This window comes from Pelobates fuscus, chromosome 2 (genome assembly GCF_036172605.1).
Source record: "Pelobates fuscus isolate aPelFus1 chromosome 2, aPelFus1.pri, whole genome shotgun sequence".
In the NCBI taxonomy this organism is placed as follows: Eukaryota; Metazoa; Chordata; class Amphibia; order Anura; family Pelobatidae; genus Pelobates; species Pelobates fuscus.
In genome coordinates, this window is record NC_086318.1 from 388,292,828 (window position 1) to 388,308,059 (window position 15,232).

A 15,232-nucleotide genomic window follows, 5' to 3' on the forward strand; every position below is an offset into this window, starting at 1 on the left:
CCAGACTGACCAATGAGATGTATGCAATGCTCAAAGTGAGCGCTTGTATACAGCCCTTTACATCCCTTTAAATCACCACAGAAGAGCAAATCGAGCTTAGCCACTGTGATTCTGGGCGGCCCATAGTCTGAGCAAGACACCTAGAGTCTCCCTGAATGCCCTCTTTCTGAATGTGATCAGTGCTGGGTTTTGCCAAACTTCAGCATGAATGGGAGATGTCGATGTCCTTTTCATGTTGCAAACACCAGTGGATGAAAATCATAGATTGCTCTCTGCTATTTAAAGGGTCACCAAAGGCACCCAGGCGACTTCAGCTCATTGAAGTGCTCTGGATGCAGGTTTTGAGAAAATGCAATGTTTGCATTGCAGGACTTAGACTGCCTCTAATGGCTGTCAATCAGACAGCCACTAGAGGCACTTCCTGGTGGCTAACTGACCTTTGGTCGTGTGACGCTGGACACCCTAACGCTCTGCAAGAGGATATCCAGCATCAGTAAAATCCCCATTGGAAAGCATTGAAGTTGACGTTGGAGGAGGCACAGTGCCGAGGTAGATTGGCGCTGGAATCGGTAAGTGTAAAAGATTTTGTAACCCTTTCCATGCCAGGGAGTAGGGTGGGCCGTGAGGGAGGGGTGTATATATATATATATATATATATATACATATATATATATATATATATATATATATATATATATATATATATATACACATATATACATAGGCAACGTACAAACGACTCAGTTAACATAATTTTCAGTTTACAAATGAAATTCCATTGAAAATAAAGCCTCGGTTGACCCAAAAGAGAAAAAAAAAAAAAAAAATTAAAAAATAAATAAATAAAAAAAATCGCAATCCAAAGCATGTTTCCCCATGATGCATTGCACCTGGGAGGTTTATAGCACCGCCCCCTGCATGCTGGAGCCTGTGGGTAGCACATGACGTCGAGTGTGGAGGTGTTGGAGCGGCTTTTGCATCGAGTTTTGGAGCCATTCTGGAAATTGTTTGCAGTTGTTTTGGGACTTTTTGGTGCGTTTCTCAAGCTGTGGAAAGGTAGGGAGCTGAGCTTCGTCGTTTGCATGCCTTTTATTGTGTGTTCTGCATTGTGGGTTGGTTTCCATGCCAGCTCATTTTGACTTTTTTCTGACCTCCCGAAAGGACTAATTGGTTTTCAATGCATTCCTACGGGAAACCACGTTTCGGTTTACAAATTTTTCGCAATAAGAAACGTCCCGGACAATACAATAAATTTGTAAACCGGGGTCCCATTGTATATTCCTTACACTATGGAATCCCTTTAAGTAGGGAAATCTTTTAGAAGAGGGAATTCCTCTGAGTTAGGGATAAGGTAAAGAAAGGGTTAGTGTTAGCATTACTGTACAGTAAGGTTTAATGCTGTTTTAGGGCTATATTAAGTGTAGAGAAACTGCTATGTTTACACTGCAGGGTTAATCCAGCCTCTAGTGGCTGTCTCCCTGACAGCCACTAGAGGCCGCTTCCGCGATTCTCAGTGTGAAAATTTCATTGAACGCACGCAGTGTGAGTTCAGATCCCCATAGGAAAGCATTGAGTAATGCTTTCCTATGGGCGGTTTTAATGCGCGCGCGGCTCTGGCCGTGCATGCACATTCGGCTTCACTCTAGAGCTGACGTCGGCAGGGGGAGGAGAGGTCACCAGCGCCAAGCAAGCCCGGCACTGGATTAAGGTAAATGGCTGAAGAGGCTTTTAACCCCTGCCCAGCAGGAGGGGGGACACAAAGGAGGGGGGGACCTAATAACCCTATTTTAACCCAGTTTCTCTGAAACTGCTATGTTTACATCTGAAGGGTTAAAACCTGGGGGACCTGGCCCCCAGACCACTTCATTGAGCTGAAGTGGTCTGGGTGACTATAGTGTCCCTTTAAGTTCTTTTTTGTGGGTAAAAATTATTATAAGCAAAAATGTGAAAACAAATGTTTTATGCCCAAGGTTCTGTTAGGTATACATATATGACATTGAGAGAATATAATTTCTGTCCTTGAAAAAAAACAAAACAATATTTAATATGTATGGGGGCTTTTAAAGGGGAACCCTTAAATTACGCTGGAACAAATACATATAACCAAATTTAGATTTTGTTTTGGTTCATAAGTTGGAAGTTAACATAACTTCACTGCAAACTACAAAAATAAATATAAAATTAAGCTCCTGAATATTTAAATGTAGCCAGAGTTGCAAATTTGTACCGGCAAAATGCAATACTTGTAGCCACAACAGACCCAACACCAGGAAACACACTACCCCCTCTCTTTACACACACTGAGTATTTTATTTGAAAAACTACTAGTATGGTGTGTACCGGGTTGCACTGTGCTCAGAAATATATTTGTGCATTATGAATAATAACTAGTCATAACCTCCAAAACATTAAATATGAATAAACTGAATTTCAACCACAGTTATAGGGAAAAAAAACTGAAAACCTTAAAGTTGCCAAGCAATTAGAAAGGTCCCTGGGGTAATGTACCCTCTCCATGTTTTTTATGGAAAGATTTACGAGAGCAACTTTATTACAAAATCTTTTATTACCCTATTTACCTTTAAACTCAACCTTGAAGCTTGTGTAAGACATTGCAAATCTATATTCTTGATAGTTTGCATACAGTGAAAGCTATAGACTATTGATTCATTTCTCAAAGTCATCTGTAGATTAAAAATTTGCTGACTGTTCCACTAACAGAGGAATGACATTTAGAAAGGAAGATCTAATAATTGGATATTAACCCCTTAACGACACATGACGTGTGACATGTCATGATTCCCTTTTATTCCAGAAGTTTGGTCCTTAAGGGGCTAAGGACCAAACTTCTTGAATAAAAGGGAATCATGACATGTCACACATGTCATGTGTCCTTAAGGGGTGAAAAGCATGCCTCTGGGACACAAAGAGTTAATGTATGAAACTATTTTCCAACAAAACCAATTTCCAATACAACCGAAGTTTCTGAAACTATTTTAGTAAGATTTCCTAGTAGCATAACCCTCACAATATGCTTTACACAAATGTCAGATTTCAATGTAACTTTCATAAATTAACTTTGTTACTCCCCCCTAATTGTCTATCAGATAAATGTCTAACTTCCTTGCTTGCTTAGCTCAGTGCAGCTAAACCCAAGAGGCAGGCAAATGCTCAGAGCACCTGCCTTGCTTCTCATTGAGAAGCAATGAGAAATATTTAATCAGACAACTGCAGAAAATCAGGGCCAACAAAAAAAAAAAAAGAGAGGGCTTGTAAAGGCAGCAGACGTGTGATATGCAGCTTTTGCCAGCTGCTTTAGATATATCCCAATTTAAAAATGTATTATTAAATGCATGCATGTTTATTATCAGGCTTCCACATAATGATGAAAAATAAGTATAACATAAACTCTGTTTTATCCTGTGTGCAAAAAACACCCATTATGCTAGCCTTGGAACGGAAATGTTTTTTCCCCAATTTCTCTCAGTATGCCATCAATTTATTGCAAGAAACACAGCATTGAACATTCTTGTGAGCAAATCAATATTCCCCTCGAGAGACTACATCCTGTGCTTGTGTTCTAAGAGTTAACTCTAGATAAACAGAAAAATTAGATTTCAGTACCTTGTCGTACATTTTGTAGAACACATCCAATTGCTTTGCTTCATACTTCGGATCAAACGTATAGTAACATTTCTCCCAGTCTGCCATTATCCCCCAGCGAATGAAAGACGATTTCTGCTTTTCAATTGCCTTCTCTGCAAACACCCTAGCTAAATGAAATAGCAGGGATGGTTTAGTTACATCATTTGAAACTAAATACCACACATGTCTTATTGTAAGGCATACTGGTAAAGATTACATGAAAATGCTGACAGAGTTTGCTAAGTATGTGGCACTTGGGCACCTAAATTGTTATCATTTACTGCTAGCTTGTTTGACTTTTTGTTATTTTATTAATACAGCTTTACAATGGCTCCTGAGTTACACTTAAAAATAAAGCTTTTATAATCCTTAAAATGTCAGATCCTCTTTAGCGCTCTATTCTCACAGATCCAGGCACACCTGTTTCAAATGCCCTTGATTAATTGTGAGTGAAAATGAGGGTCATTCACTGAAGTAATACTGAGACACTGTTCCTACCCATGTTCCAAATTTGCTGTCAGTTTTCAGTAGACAGGGCTATATATAGGACAAATCAGCTTTTATATTGACCTCCAGCAGCTATCAGCTAATATTGATTCCCAACTTCTATCCATCCCAAATTTATCCTGTCCCTCACTGGCTATCTCCTCATATAACACTACCCTCTACCCTGGAGGCTGCAGCCCTGCTCCAAACATGCACCTTGATGAGAACACGCCCCCATCCGTGGCACACTAAATCAACACGCTACCTGCAGAGATGCTCCCGTTCTGCTGAACGCTGCTAGAGGAAGTCACGCACCCAGTCTGACTTCCTCCACTACAAATTCATGTTGCATTTATACAGCACAGCCCTTGCCAAACAGTCATACTTTCCTCCCCTCATTAGCTCATGCTCCTGCAATCCCAGGCATCTGTTTAGTACCTTTAACGCTCTTCTTTGCCCTGCTGTGGCCACCCCTCAAACTAACCTTACAGCCGATAGCTTTGCATGCTACTTTATCGGCAAGATTGAACAGCTAAGGAAAGAATTCCCACCACCTTGCCCCTCTCTTTCTCAACCACATTTGGATCATGCCTTTCCTACCCTTCAGACTTTCTCCCAGGCTACTGAACAAGAGGTGGCTGCACTTCTCCTTTCCTCTCGTCCCACCACTTGCCCGATTGATCCTATCCTGTCTCACCTTATCGGATCTATCTCCTCTAGTCTTGTGCCTTCCTTAACACATATCTTCAACTGCTCTCTCTCTTCTGGTGTTGTCCCAGCTGCCCTTAAACATGCTACTGTAATACCCATCTTTAACCCCTTAAGGACCAAACTTCTGGAATAAAAGGGAATCATGACATGTCACACACATCATGTGTCCTTAAGGGGTTAAAAAAAAAGAAAAAAAAAAAAAACAACACATCTCTTGACCCATTCTCCCCTTCTAACTATCGTCCCATATCCCTGCTCCCTTTTTCCTCAAAGCTTCTGGAAAGACTTGTCTTTACCCGTCTGACTTGTTTCCTCAATTCCAACTCTCTCCTTGACCCTCTTCAGTCTGGCTTCCGCCCCTCCACTCTACTAACACTGTTTTTATTAACCCCTTAAGACCGCAGCCAAATGTACAAGTTGTGAACCAAAAAAAATGTAAACAAACCACAGATTTTGACTATATGTCTGTTCAACAATAATTTACCTCTTTCATATTAAATGCACCCACACTTATTATATATCATTTTGTTCAGGGGAAACAGGGCTTTCATTTAACATCAAATATTTAGGTATGGAACATAACGTAATATGAATAAAATATAAAAAAATGAGAGAAAATATGATTTTTTTAAATTTTCTTAGTTCTATGTGACATTCTAACTGTGAATGTCATAATACGGTTTGCTTTTACTGCAATAAAATACACATATTTGTATTCAGCGATGTCTCACGTGTAAAACAGTACCCCCTATGTACAGGTTTTATGGTGTTTTGGGAAGTTACAGGGTCAAATATAGCATGTTACACTTTTCAGTTTTTTCACATTGAAATTTGCCAGTTTGGTTATGTTGCCTTTGAGACTGTATGGTAGCCCAGGAATGAAAATTACCCCCATGATGGCATACCATTTGCAAAAGTAGACAACCCAAGGTATTGCAAATGGGGTATGTCCAGTCTTTTTTAGTAGCCACTTGGTCACAAACACTAGCCAAAGTTAACGTTAATATTTGTTTGTGTGTGAAAAATGCAAAAAACTAATTTGAAAGCCAATTTTGCCCAGTGTTTGTGACTAAGTGGCTACTAAAAAAGACTGAACATACCCCATTTGCAATACCTTGGGTTGTCTACTTTTGCAAATGGTATGCCATTATGGAGGTAATTCTTATTTCTGGGCTACTTTACGGTCTCAAAGCCAACGTAACCAATCTGGCGAATTTCATTGTGAAAAAACTGAAACGCAAGCCTTATATTTGACTCTGTAACTTTTGAAAACACCATAAAACCTGTACATGAGGGGTACTGTTATACTCCGGAGACTTTGCTGAACACAAATATTTGTGTTTCAAAACAGTAAAAAGTATGACAGCAAAAATATCGTCAGTGTAAGTGCCGTTTGTGTGCGAAAAAGGCAATAAATTTCACTTTCCCTGACGATATCATTGTTGTAATAAATTTTACGGTTTTGAAACACAAATATTTGTATTCAGCGATGTCTCCCGAGTAAAACAGTACCCCCCATGTACAGGTTTTATAGTGTCTTGGAAAGTTATAGGGTTAAATATAGTGCTAGCAAATTAAATTCCCTATACTTTCGGCCTGGGTTGTTAGGCAGGTCCCGCTAATTGTAATTAATTAGGATACCTAATTATGTAAAATTATTACATAAATATATATGTAAAATTATTATATATACACGTGTGTGTGTATATATATATATATATATATATGTATATAATTTTTTTACTATTATTTTTATTTATATATAGGTATACATATAGTGATGTATACGTATACACTTGGGTATATACATATATATATTATTTCGTTCTACGTGTATTTTGATATCTATATATATATATATATAGATATATATATATTATCAAAATACAGTTAGAATGAAATTACACACATATATATTTTTAATTATTTATTTTTTTATTTTATTTTTTTTTACGTATTTACATATTTTTTTATTAAAATATATATATATATATATATAATTATAATTATGTATATATTTAATCAATATCCTTCTACGTGTATTTTGATAATATATATATATAATTATATATATAAATATTAAAATACACTTAGTGTATGTGTAAATGTGTGCGTATATATATATATATATATATATTATATATAGATCATATATATAATATATATATATATAAATGATGTAAGTGTATTTTATTTTTAACTTTAATTTTTTTTTTTTTTTTTACATTAAGGGGTTAATAGGGGAGGAGAGGGGCAGAGACAGTGTCAGCCAGTGATTTTACATCACTGGCTGACACACAGGATCAGTGATCACAGTGACTGGCTGCGATCTGCTGCAGAGAATTCCGCCGGCTCCATGTGTCAGCCGATTTTAAAATCGGCTGACACATGGTAAATACCGATCGCAGTGACAGCCTGTCACTGCGATCGGAAGCTGCAGACCGCGGTCCCCAGGCACAGGGGGGCTGCCTGGGGGGCCAGGCATGCCCCCCGACCGCGATCTGCAGCGGCCATGTTCCGCCGGCCACGTGGGGGGTAAGACCGCCCAGGACGTACCATGCCGTCCTGCGGCGTTTAGAGCCGCCCAAATAAGGACGGCATGGTACGTCCTGCGGTCTTAAGGGGTTAAAGTCACTAATGACCTAATCACAGCTAAATCCAAAGGGCACTACTCTATACTAATTATTCTTGACCTCTCTGCTGCCTTTGACACTGTTGACCATGTGCTCCTTCTCCAAACTTGGTCTCTGTGACACTGTCCTCTCTTGGTTTTTCTCTTATCTCTCCAAACGCTCATTCAGTGTCTCCTTTTCTAATGATACCTCCTCCCTTCGTCCTGTCTCTGTTGGAGTCCCCCAAGGCTCTGTACTTGGTCCCCTTCTATTTTCTCTTTATACTGCCTTACTTGGAAAACTTATCACCTCATTTGGATTTCAATACCACCTGTACACTGATGACACCCAGATATATTTCTCCTCTCCAGACCGCTCCCCTGCCGTTCTGCAACGTGTCACTGTTTGCCTTTCTTCCATCTCTTATTAGATGTCCTCCAGGTTTTTGAAACTCAATTTCTCTAAAACTGAACTTCTTATCTTTCCTCCTACCAATAATGATACTTCTCTCTCGTTCTCCCTTCAAGTTGGTGGCACCCACATCAGCCCAAACTTGCAAGTGCGCTGTCTTGGCATTATATTTGATTCTGGCATCACATTTGAGCCTCACATACAGTCTGTTACCAAATCCTGTAGATTACACCTTAAAAAACATAGCCCGCATCCGCCCCTTTCTTACGCAGGATGCTACTAAGGAGCTTGTCCATGCTCTAGTAATCTCTCGCATTGATTATTGTAACTCTCTCCTAATAGGTCTTCCCACAAGTCGTATTGCCCCGCTGCAGTCTGTAATGAATGCTGTAGCTAGACTGATTTTCCTCTCCTGTCGCTCCGCTTACACCTCTCCCTTCTGTCAGTCCTTGCATTGGCTTCCAGTATCCTTTAGAAGTCAATTCAAGGTACTAATCCACACCTATAAAGCACTAACCAATTCTATCCCCTCCTATATCTCTTCACTGATCCGCAAGTATGCCCCTTCTCGGTCTCTCCGCTCTGCCCATAACCTTCTTCTGTCAGTTGCTCGCACCCGTATGGCCAACTCACGCTTGCAGGACTTCTCGCGGGTAACTCCTTTCCTTTGGAATAGCCTGCCTACGACCATCAAGCTCTCCCCTAGTCTTTAATTATTTAAAAAGTGCCTCAAATACCATTTCTTTAGAAAGCTTATGGCCTCCCAAAGTAACCTCTACCTCACATACCTGTCTCTTGCTCTCTCCTAAAGGGCGGCACTCTATTCTCTCCTTCAGCTCTGCTTCACTCCACATTGTTTGATTGCTACCTTCTGTCCTGTTGTGTTTTATGCCCCACCTCCTATAGACTGTAAGCTCGTTTGAGCAGGGCCCACGTCAACCTATTGTTCCTGTAAGTTTTTGTAATTGTCTCATTTATTGTTAAATCTCCCCCTTTTTGATAATATTGTATAGCGCTAAGGAATATGCTGACGCTATATAAATACCAGCAATAGTAATAATTTGTATTAGTACATGGATTTATCTCAAACATGGCAGGGCTTTTTATTCCTTAATGACCAAGTGTTGGGGAAAATGCTTTCACATAACAACATGCCTGACATACCTTTAAATAACTAATAAAGAAATAAAGCCAAATCAATGTTAAATGTTTCTCTGCTTCAGCACTTAATGTTATCTATAGCTTGCATGGTTGTGGAAATAAAATATTTACAATAGGTATATTTTGTAAATATCAAATAAAAATAAATAAATAAATAAATAAAAAAGGATTTCAATGTGGATGTTTCTGTTGAATAAGCAGTCACAATTTAGACTTGCTGTAAAGCTCAAGGAACAGCAGAGGTGGCTTTAAGTTATCAAAGCCTATCCTTTTCGTTGTGAGACACAGCAGTGTTACCTTTACTTCGGATTTCCAGTGCAGAAAGATTTTCAGCTTCCTCTCCTAACTCTGCCAGAGCTCTCAGTTCAATAGGTAGGCCATGGCAGTCCCAGCCAGGCACGTAGCTCACCTTATAGCCTCTCATCATGTGAAAACGATTGGTTATATCCTTCAAAATCTATAGAATGCAAGCAGAAAACAGCTAACATTACAGCAAACAGACTATAATGCAACATTTGATTATCCTCATCATTCAAGAATTTTGAATTCTGAGTAGTGATTCCCGTTATATATTTAAATATTGTCACACGTACACGTTCTTGCTATATGTTCTAAAGCAAGCACTTTCTGACAACACCAGTTAATCATGCTCATTATGGATATAATAAGTTAACTTAAAGCAATCTGTATGGCTGTTAGATGCATGTTGGAACATACCCACTGTACGTAGACATTAGAAGATATTTACACTTTATTAATATAATGAATGTGGTATATTATCTGTGGATGTGGGTATCTTTTACATGTGGTACACTATCTGTGGTCAACTGTACAGACATCACATAAATGTAGCCAATGTTCCACGTTATGTTAAAGTGCTAGGATAGTGAGAAATGCCACAAAGAATAATATAAAAGTACATAAATATAAATCATTGAAAAGGTGAGTAAGCTTTTATTTTTTACTCCTGCAACAGTGACTAGAACACTATAGCATTAGGAATACAGATTTAATGTTCCTTTAACAAAATAAAAAGTACTGTACATTTCATAAAACAGTGCAATCCCACCAATTCTGAGAATTATAACATACCTTATTAAGGGCATGGCCGACATGAGGGTCACCATTGGCATAAGGGGGTCCATCATGAAGGCTAAATTCCTTCTTTGTTTTTCTTGCTTTTTGCCAGTTGTACAATTCTAAAAACTTACTTTCCTGTGTGGACAAAATAAACATTGCTAATATATACATTAAAAGAACATTGCCACTGCTTTGCTGAGGCACTATTGTTTTCCTGGCACTATAGCTTCCTATACTGCCCCCCTATCTGGTGGCTCCCACCCATGGTGCAGAAAGTGTTAAAAACCCCTTTAGACACTTACCTAATTCCAGTGCTGATGTCCCTCTGCACTGGCTTGGGCTCCGCCTCCGCTCCTCCCCAGTCAATGTCCACTGGTGGGGGAGACCTAATGCGCATGCGCATGTATAATGCTTTCCTATGGGGTTTTGGGTGACGCTGGACGCCACCATGCGTAGCGTGAGGACGTCCAGCGTCAGTTAGGTGAATCGACCCGGAAGATCCTCTCGTGGCTATCTGGTAGATAGCCACTAGAGGTGGAGTTAACACTAGCAGTTACTTAAAAACTGCAATAACTATATTTGCAGGGTTATGTGACCTGGGACACTTCACCCAGACCACTTCAATGAGCTGAAGTGGTCTGGGTGCCATTAGTGTCACTTTAGGTGTGAATTGTAAAATTTGCTTTAGATTCACTACCTGACAATTTTCACTTTAGTTAAAGGACCACTCTAGGCACCCAGACCACTTCAGCTTAATGAAGTGGTCTGGGTGCCAGGTCCCTCTAGGATTAACCCTTTTTATTATAAACATAGCAGTTTCAGAGAAACTCCTTCCTCACACCAGAGCCCGGCGGGAGGGGGTCCCTGAGGGTGGGGGGACTCTCAGGGCACTATAGTGCCAGGAAAACGAGTATGTTTTCCTGGCACTATAGTGGTCCTTTAATAACCCTGTCAGAAGGCATTTGGAAAGTCACTATAAAATTAATAATGTATAAAACAAAGAAAACTGAAGAAAAAAGTACAATATCAGCTTTTATAGGATTCATAAAACATAAGTCAATATGCACATCGCTGTTTATTAAGTATTAAAGTATAAAACACATGCAATAGGAACATATATTCACAATTCACTTAAAATATATAGTAATTATTTATTAATCTCTTAAATTGTATCCAAATTATAATCAGAATGGAAAAATTAGCCAAAAACAGGTCATATGAAATCATTATCCAACACAGCTATAATCACATCTTGGCTATTTTAGCTTCAATTTTGAAATTTTTTAATTCTGCACAATTGAAGGTTAAGTGAATATCTATGAAAGCTTTCAAATGGCTGTGTTATAGAAGCATTGTAATGCCATTAAATACAACAACGCAGCATTGTCACAAAGCCAATAACACTGACATGCAATGCTACAGCAGGGGTATGTAAGGAATAATTGACGACAGGCTGTTGAATTATTAGAAAAATAATGCACACCCGAGGTGGGAATGTGGTCACGACGCGAAGCGGAGTGGCCGTTACACCTCGGGTGTGCATTATTTTTTCTAATAATTCAACGGCCTGGAGTCAATTATTCCGCTTATACTACAGTTACCACACCTCGAAACATTGTTCAGATGATGTATTTCAAGACGTTTGTCAAGTTTTTGTCATTAAAACGCTCGTCACCTCAACAGATAGGAATGGAAAGTGAGACATCGGACGCCCCCGCGCTTCGCAGACCTGACTCATTCCACCTCCTTTTATTTCTCTATTCCTCTTCTCCCCCCCCCCCCCCCTCTTTGCTTCATCTTCTCTCATGCTCTACCTCTTTTCTCCATCTCTTTCCAATATCGGAAAGAGGGTTGGGCCCCAAATCCCTACACAACACCGACACAACAACTCCTTGCCGGACCAGGACCGCATCATAAGGGATCGGTGAAACAACCCCCAACCGAATTTTAACATTAACTACGTAACAACAACCTCATTAGCATAGACAGTTTGTCGTTCGATGCATACTGCTGGTTTGATACTCAAGTTATGTGAAAAATACAAAAAGTGAAATGTCCTTGTTATATGACATGCATGATATTGTCGGCTGACGAAGGAATACCTGTGATATATCTGGAAAACTGTAAATACTTATGTCATATATTCAATATACAACAAATATTGTATGCTACTGATGTAACAAGACTTTCGCACAAAAATAAAGTATTGGGGGGAAAAAAAACGCTCTTGTATATAGGACTAATTTCTTACGCAACTGTAATGCGGTCAAGACGTTACTGGAACTACTTTAGCCGTGCGTCTCCCTGAAAATAATGCACACCTTAGAACGTTCAGCAACCAATCAGATTGAAGCATTCAATGGTCCTGTAGTATAAAAAGCAATATATCCAAACCTGTATCCTTAGAATACAGGGATTTCGCTGTGTTTTCACCCATATTTTGTGTACTGTAAACCCCATGACTTTATTCACTAAACTCTGAATAGTTGCAAACTGAAATCCAAATGGCAAAACAGCCAAACTAGGACTAGAGCGGAGTTGGAGAATTACACCAGGTCCCCTATATTACCCTAAGGTTTTTCATTCAGTTTTCAATAAGCTACAGCTCTGAGTTACACGTGTGCAAAACACAGTCAGGTATATTTAAAAAAAAAAAAAAAAAAAAAGTGAGTATTAAAAGTAAATTCAAAGTGAATTTCAAATTTTAAGGCCAGAGTAGTTGAATTATAAGAATAGCTGACTTGGAGATTTATTTTTTTTCCCCCTCAGTTAAGCTATTTTGATCTTAAATTTGGAATTCACTTTGAATTGTCACTTTAGTAAAGTGTAAAGAAACAATCCCCATGTAATGTTCTCAAGCTGTAGGTCAGTGAGGGCTAAGTCTTGGTACTCCAGTTTTATGGAGTGTATTTTCCAGCCAGCCATGTGAGTGCCATAGGAAACACAAAGCACACAGAGACCTGGCACAGCCTGGCCATCACTGACCTATCCCTATCCCTAAGCCCATGTGGCCCCTGACCTCTTGCACTCTCAGCTCGCTGCCTGGGTCCCTCCTGGCCGGGAAGGCTGTGGTTGGGAGCAGCACCGTGTCCCGGTATTTCCTCTGGCCGGAGCTCTCATGGCTGCTGGTCAGCCCCGAGGCAGCCCTCACCCTCCAGGGGCAGCGGGTGAGAGACCCCCGGCAGCGGAGCAGGGTCAGCATGATCCACAGTGACAGCTACAGCAGCTACGGCAAGCGGGGAGGGTCAAAGGAAGGGAGCCTGCGAGGGACAAACCTCGCCGAACTCACAGCAACGCGTTCACAGATCACACTCAGCCACATGGCTAAATGTAGTTATTTAATATTTGGCGTGTGCTGCAGACCAAACTGTTAGTGTTTTCACCAGTTATAAACCAGCTTTCACAAAAAAAACACACACAACTCCCATCAAGCTCAGCTGACTCGGTTTCAGGTTTGCCCATAATGAAATGCTTTAGTGGATCTATGATGGTCTCTGTTAAAGCATGTTTATATTTCTTAAAGGACAACTGTCACTTTTGAAAAAAAACAAAACATTTTTTAAAGTAACATTTCAGGCACCATAACAACTTCAAATACATTAAAGGACCACTATTGTGCCAGGAAAACATACTCGTTTTCCTGGCACTATAGTGCCCTGAGGGTGCCCCCACCCTCATAGCCCCCCTCCTTCCGGGCTGAAGTTGGAGGAAGGGGTTAAACACTTACCTTTCTCCAGCGCCGGGCTCCCTTGGCGTTGGGGACTCTCCTCCTCCTTTGGCCGCCATCGGCTGAATGCGCATGCACGGCAAAAGCCACGCGCGCATTCAGCCAGTCCATAGGAAAGCATTCTCAATGCTTTCCTATGGATGCTGGCGTCTTCTCATTGTGAAAATCAAAGTGAGAAGCGCCTCTAGCGGCTGTCAGTGAGACAGCCACTAGAGGCTGGATTAACCCATATGTAAACATAGCAGTTCTCTGAAACTGCTATGTTTACAGCAGGCAGGGTTAACCCTAGATGGACCTGGCACCCAGACCACTTCATTGAGCTTCATTTATAACTTCATTTATAACTGGTGAAACCACTTCATTGAGCTAAAGTGGTCTGGGTGCTGTGACCGAAAGCAAGGAATTGTGCTGGAGGGAATCTATATACCTCCCCAGATTTTGCAAGGATCCTACTTTGTGTAATTAGCCCCAGGGAAATGTGTTATGTTATTATGAATGTTGCACTTTAAATATGTGTATATTTGGGCCCTGGGGTGGAGTACTTGGAGAGTAGGGTGGGCCAGTGCTCCACTCCACATTTTGGAAGTTGCTTGTAACCTACAGATGAGAAGTCCAGTTCCAGAGTTTGAATCCTAATTTAACTCACCTGAAAAGGATTGTCAATTACCAGTGCTATTAAGTACTCCCCTGCCAAGGAAGGAGGGAGATTGTGTTTGCTTTCTGTGAGTGGAAACAGAGAGCTGAAAACCTGAAACAGTAAGGTTGTTTATGTTGGGAAATGGACAAGCCATCCAACTGATTATTTTGTTTAGTTAGTGCTCAGAAGAGCAAGGCTTTTGTTTTGTATATTTTTGTTACCTTTATACCTTACTGTGCATTTATTTTGGAGCCACAATAAAAGAGCAAGTCCTTTTACCTCATCCAGCGTGTGAAGTGTCTCTAAAGCCTGAAAAGACTGTGTGTAACACCCCAATCCCAGGACAAGGTACCAAGGGAAAGGAGTACTTTTGTCACAGTGCCTATAGTGGTCCTTTAAATTGTTATAGTGCCAGATGGACATGGGACCACTCTTAATTCAAGAGGTTAAACCGGTTCAAACGGTTTAACCCTAGAGTTGCCTCCAGTGCCGAAGTCAACTTCCCCCAGACGGCATACGTTTTCTGTTATGTTTTCTTCCTTATATTTAGCAGATACATGTTTGTAAAGTCTGAAAAATAAAATACAAAATTTAGAATTGCGTCCGCTTGTGGTGGAATCTCGGTAAAAAAATAAATTTAGTAGGCCGAGATTACCACGTGGCATGTGTACGTGCATATACTGGTGTATCGGTCGGTTGGTTGCACGTGGCAAAGATACAATCAGTAGTGTACGGAGCATGTGCGAAAATACCGGATGTAGT

At 40.2% G+C, this 15,232-nt stretch overlaps 1 protein-coding gene across 1 annotated transcript in view; it reads right to left on the reverse strand.

Annotated features, from left to right (window-relative positions):
* Positions 1-13,343, reverse strand: part of IARS2 (isoleucyl-tRNA synthetase 2, mitochondrial) — a 74,810-nt gene extending 61,467 nt beyond the window's left edge. Inside the window, exons 1-4 of the mRNA XM_063443815.1 lie at positions 13,126-13,343; positions 10,119-10,241; positions 9,324-9,483; positions 3,625-3,773 (exon numbers count right to left, since the gene is read on the reverse strand). Of these exons, the coding sequence (XP_063299885.1) occupies positions 3,625-3,773; positions 9,324-9,483; positions 10,119-10,241; positions 13,126-13,308 (615 nt within the window). The 5' untranslated portion in view covers positions 13,309-13,343. The remainder of the gene's footprint in view (positions 1-3,624; positions 3,774-9,323; positions 9,484-10,118; positions 10,242-13,125) is intronic.
* Positions 13,344-15,232: the final 1,889 nt, after the last annotated feature.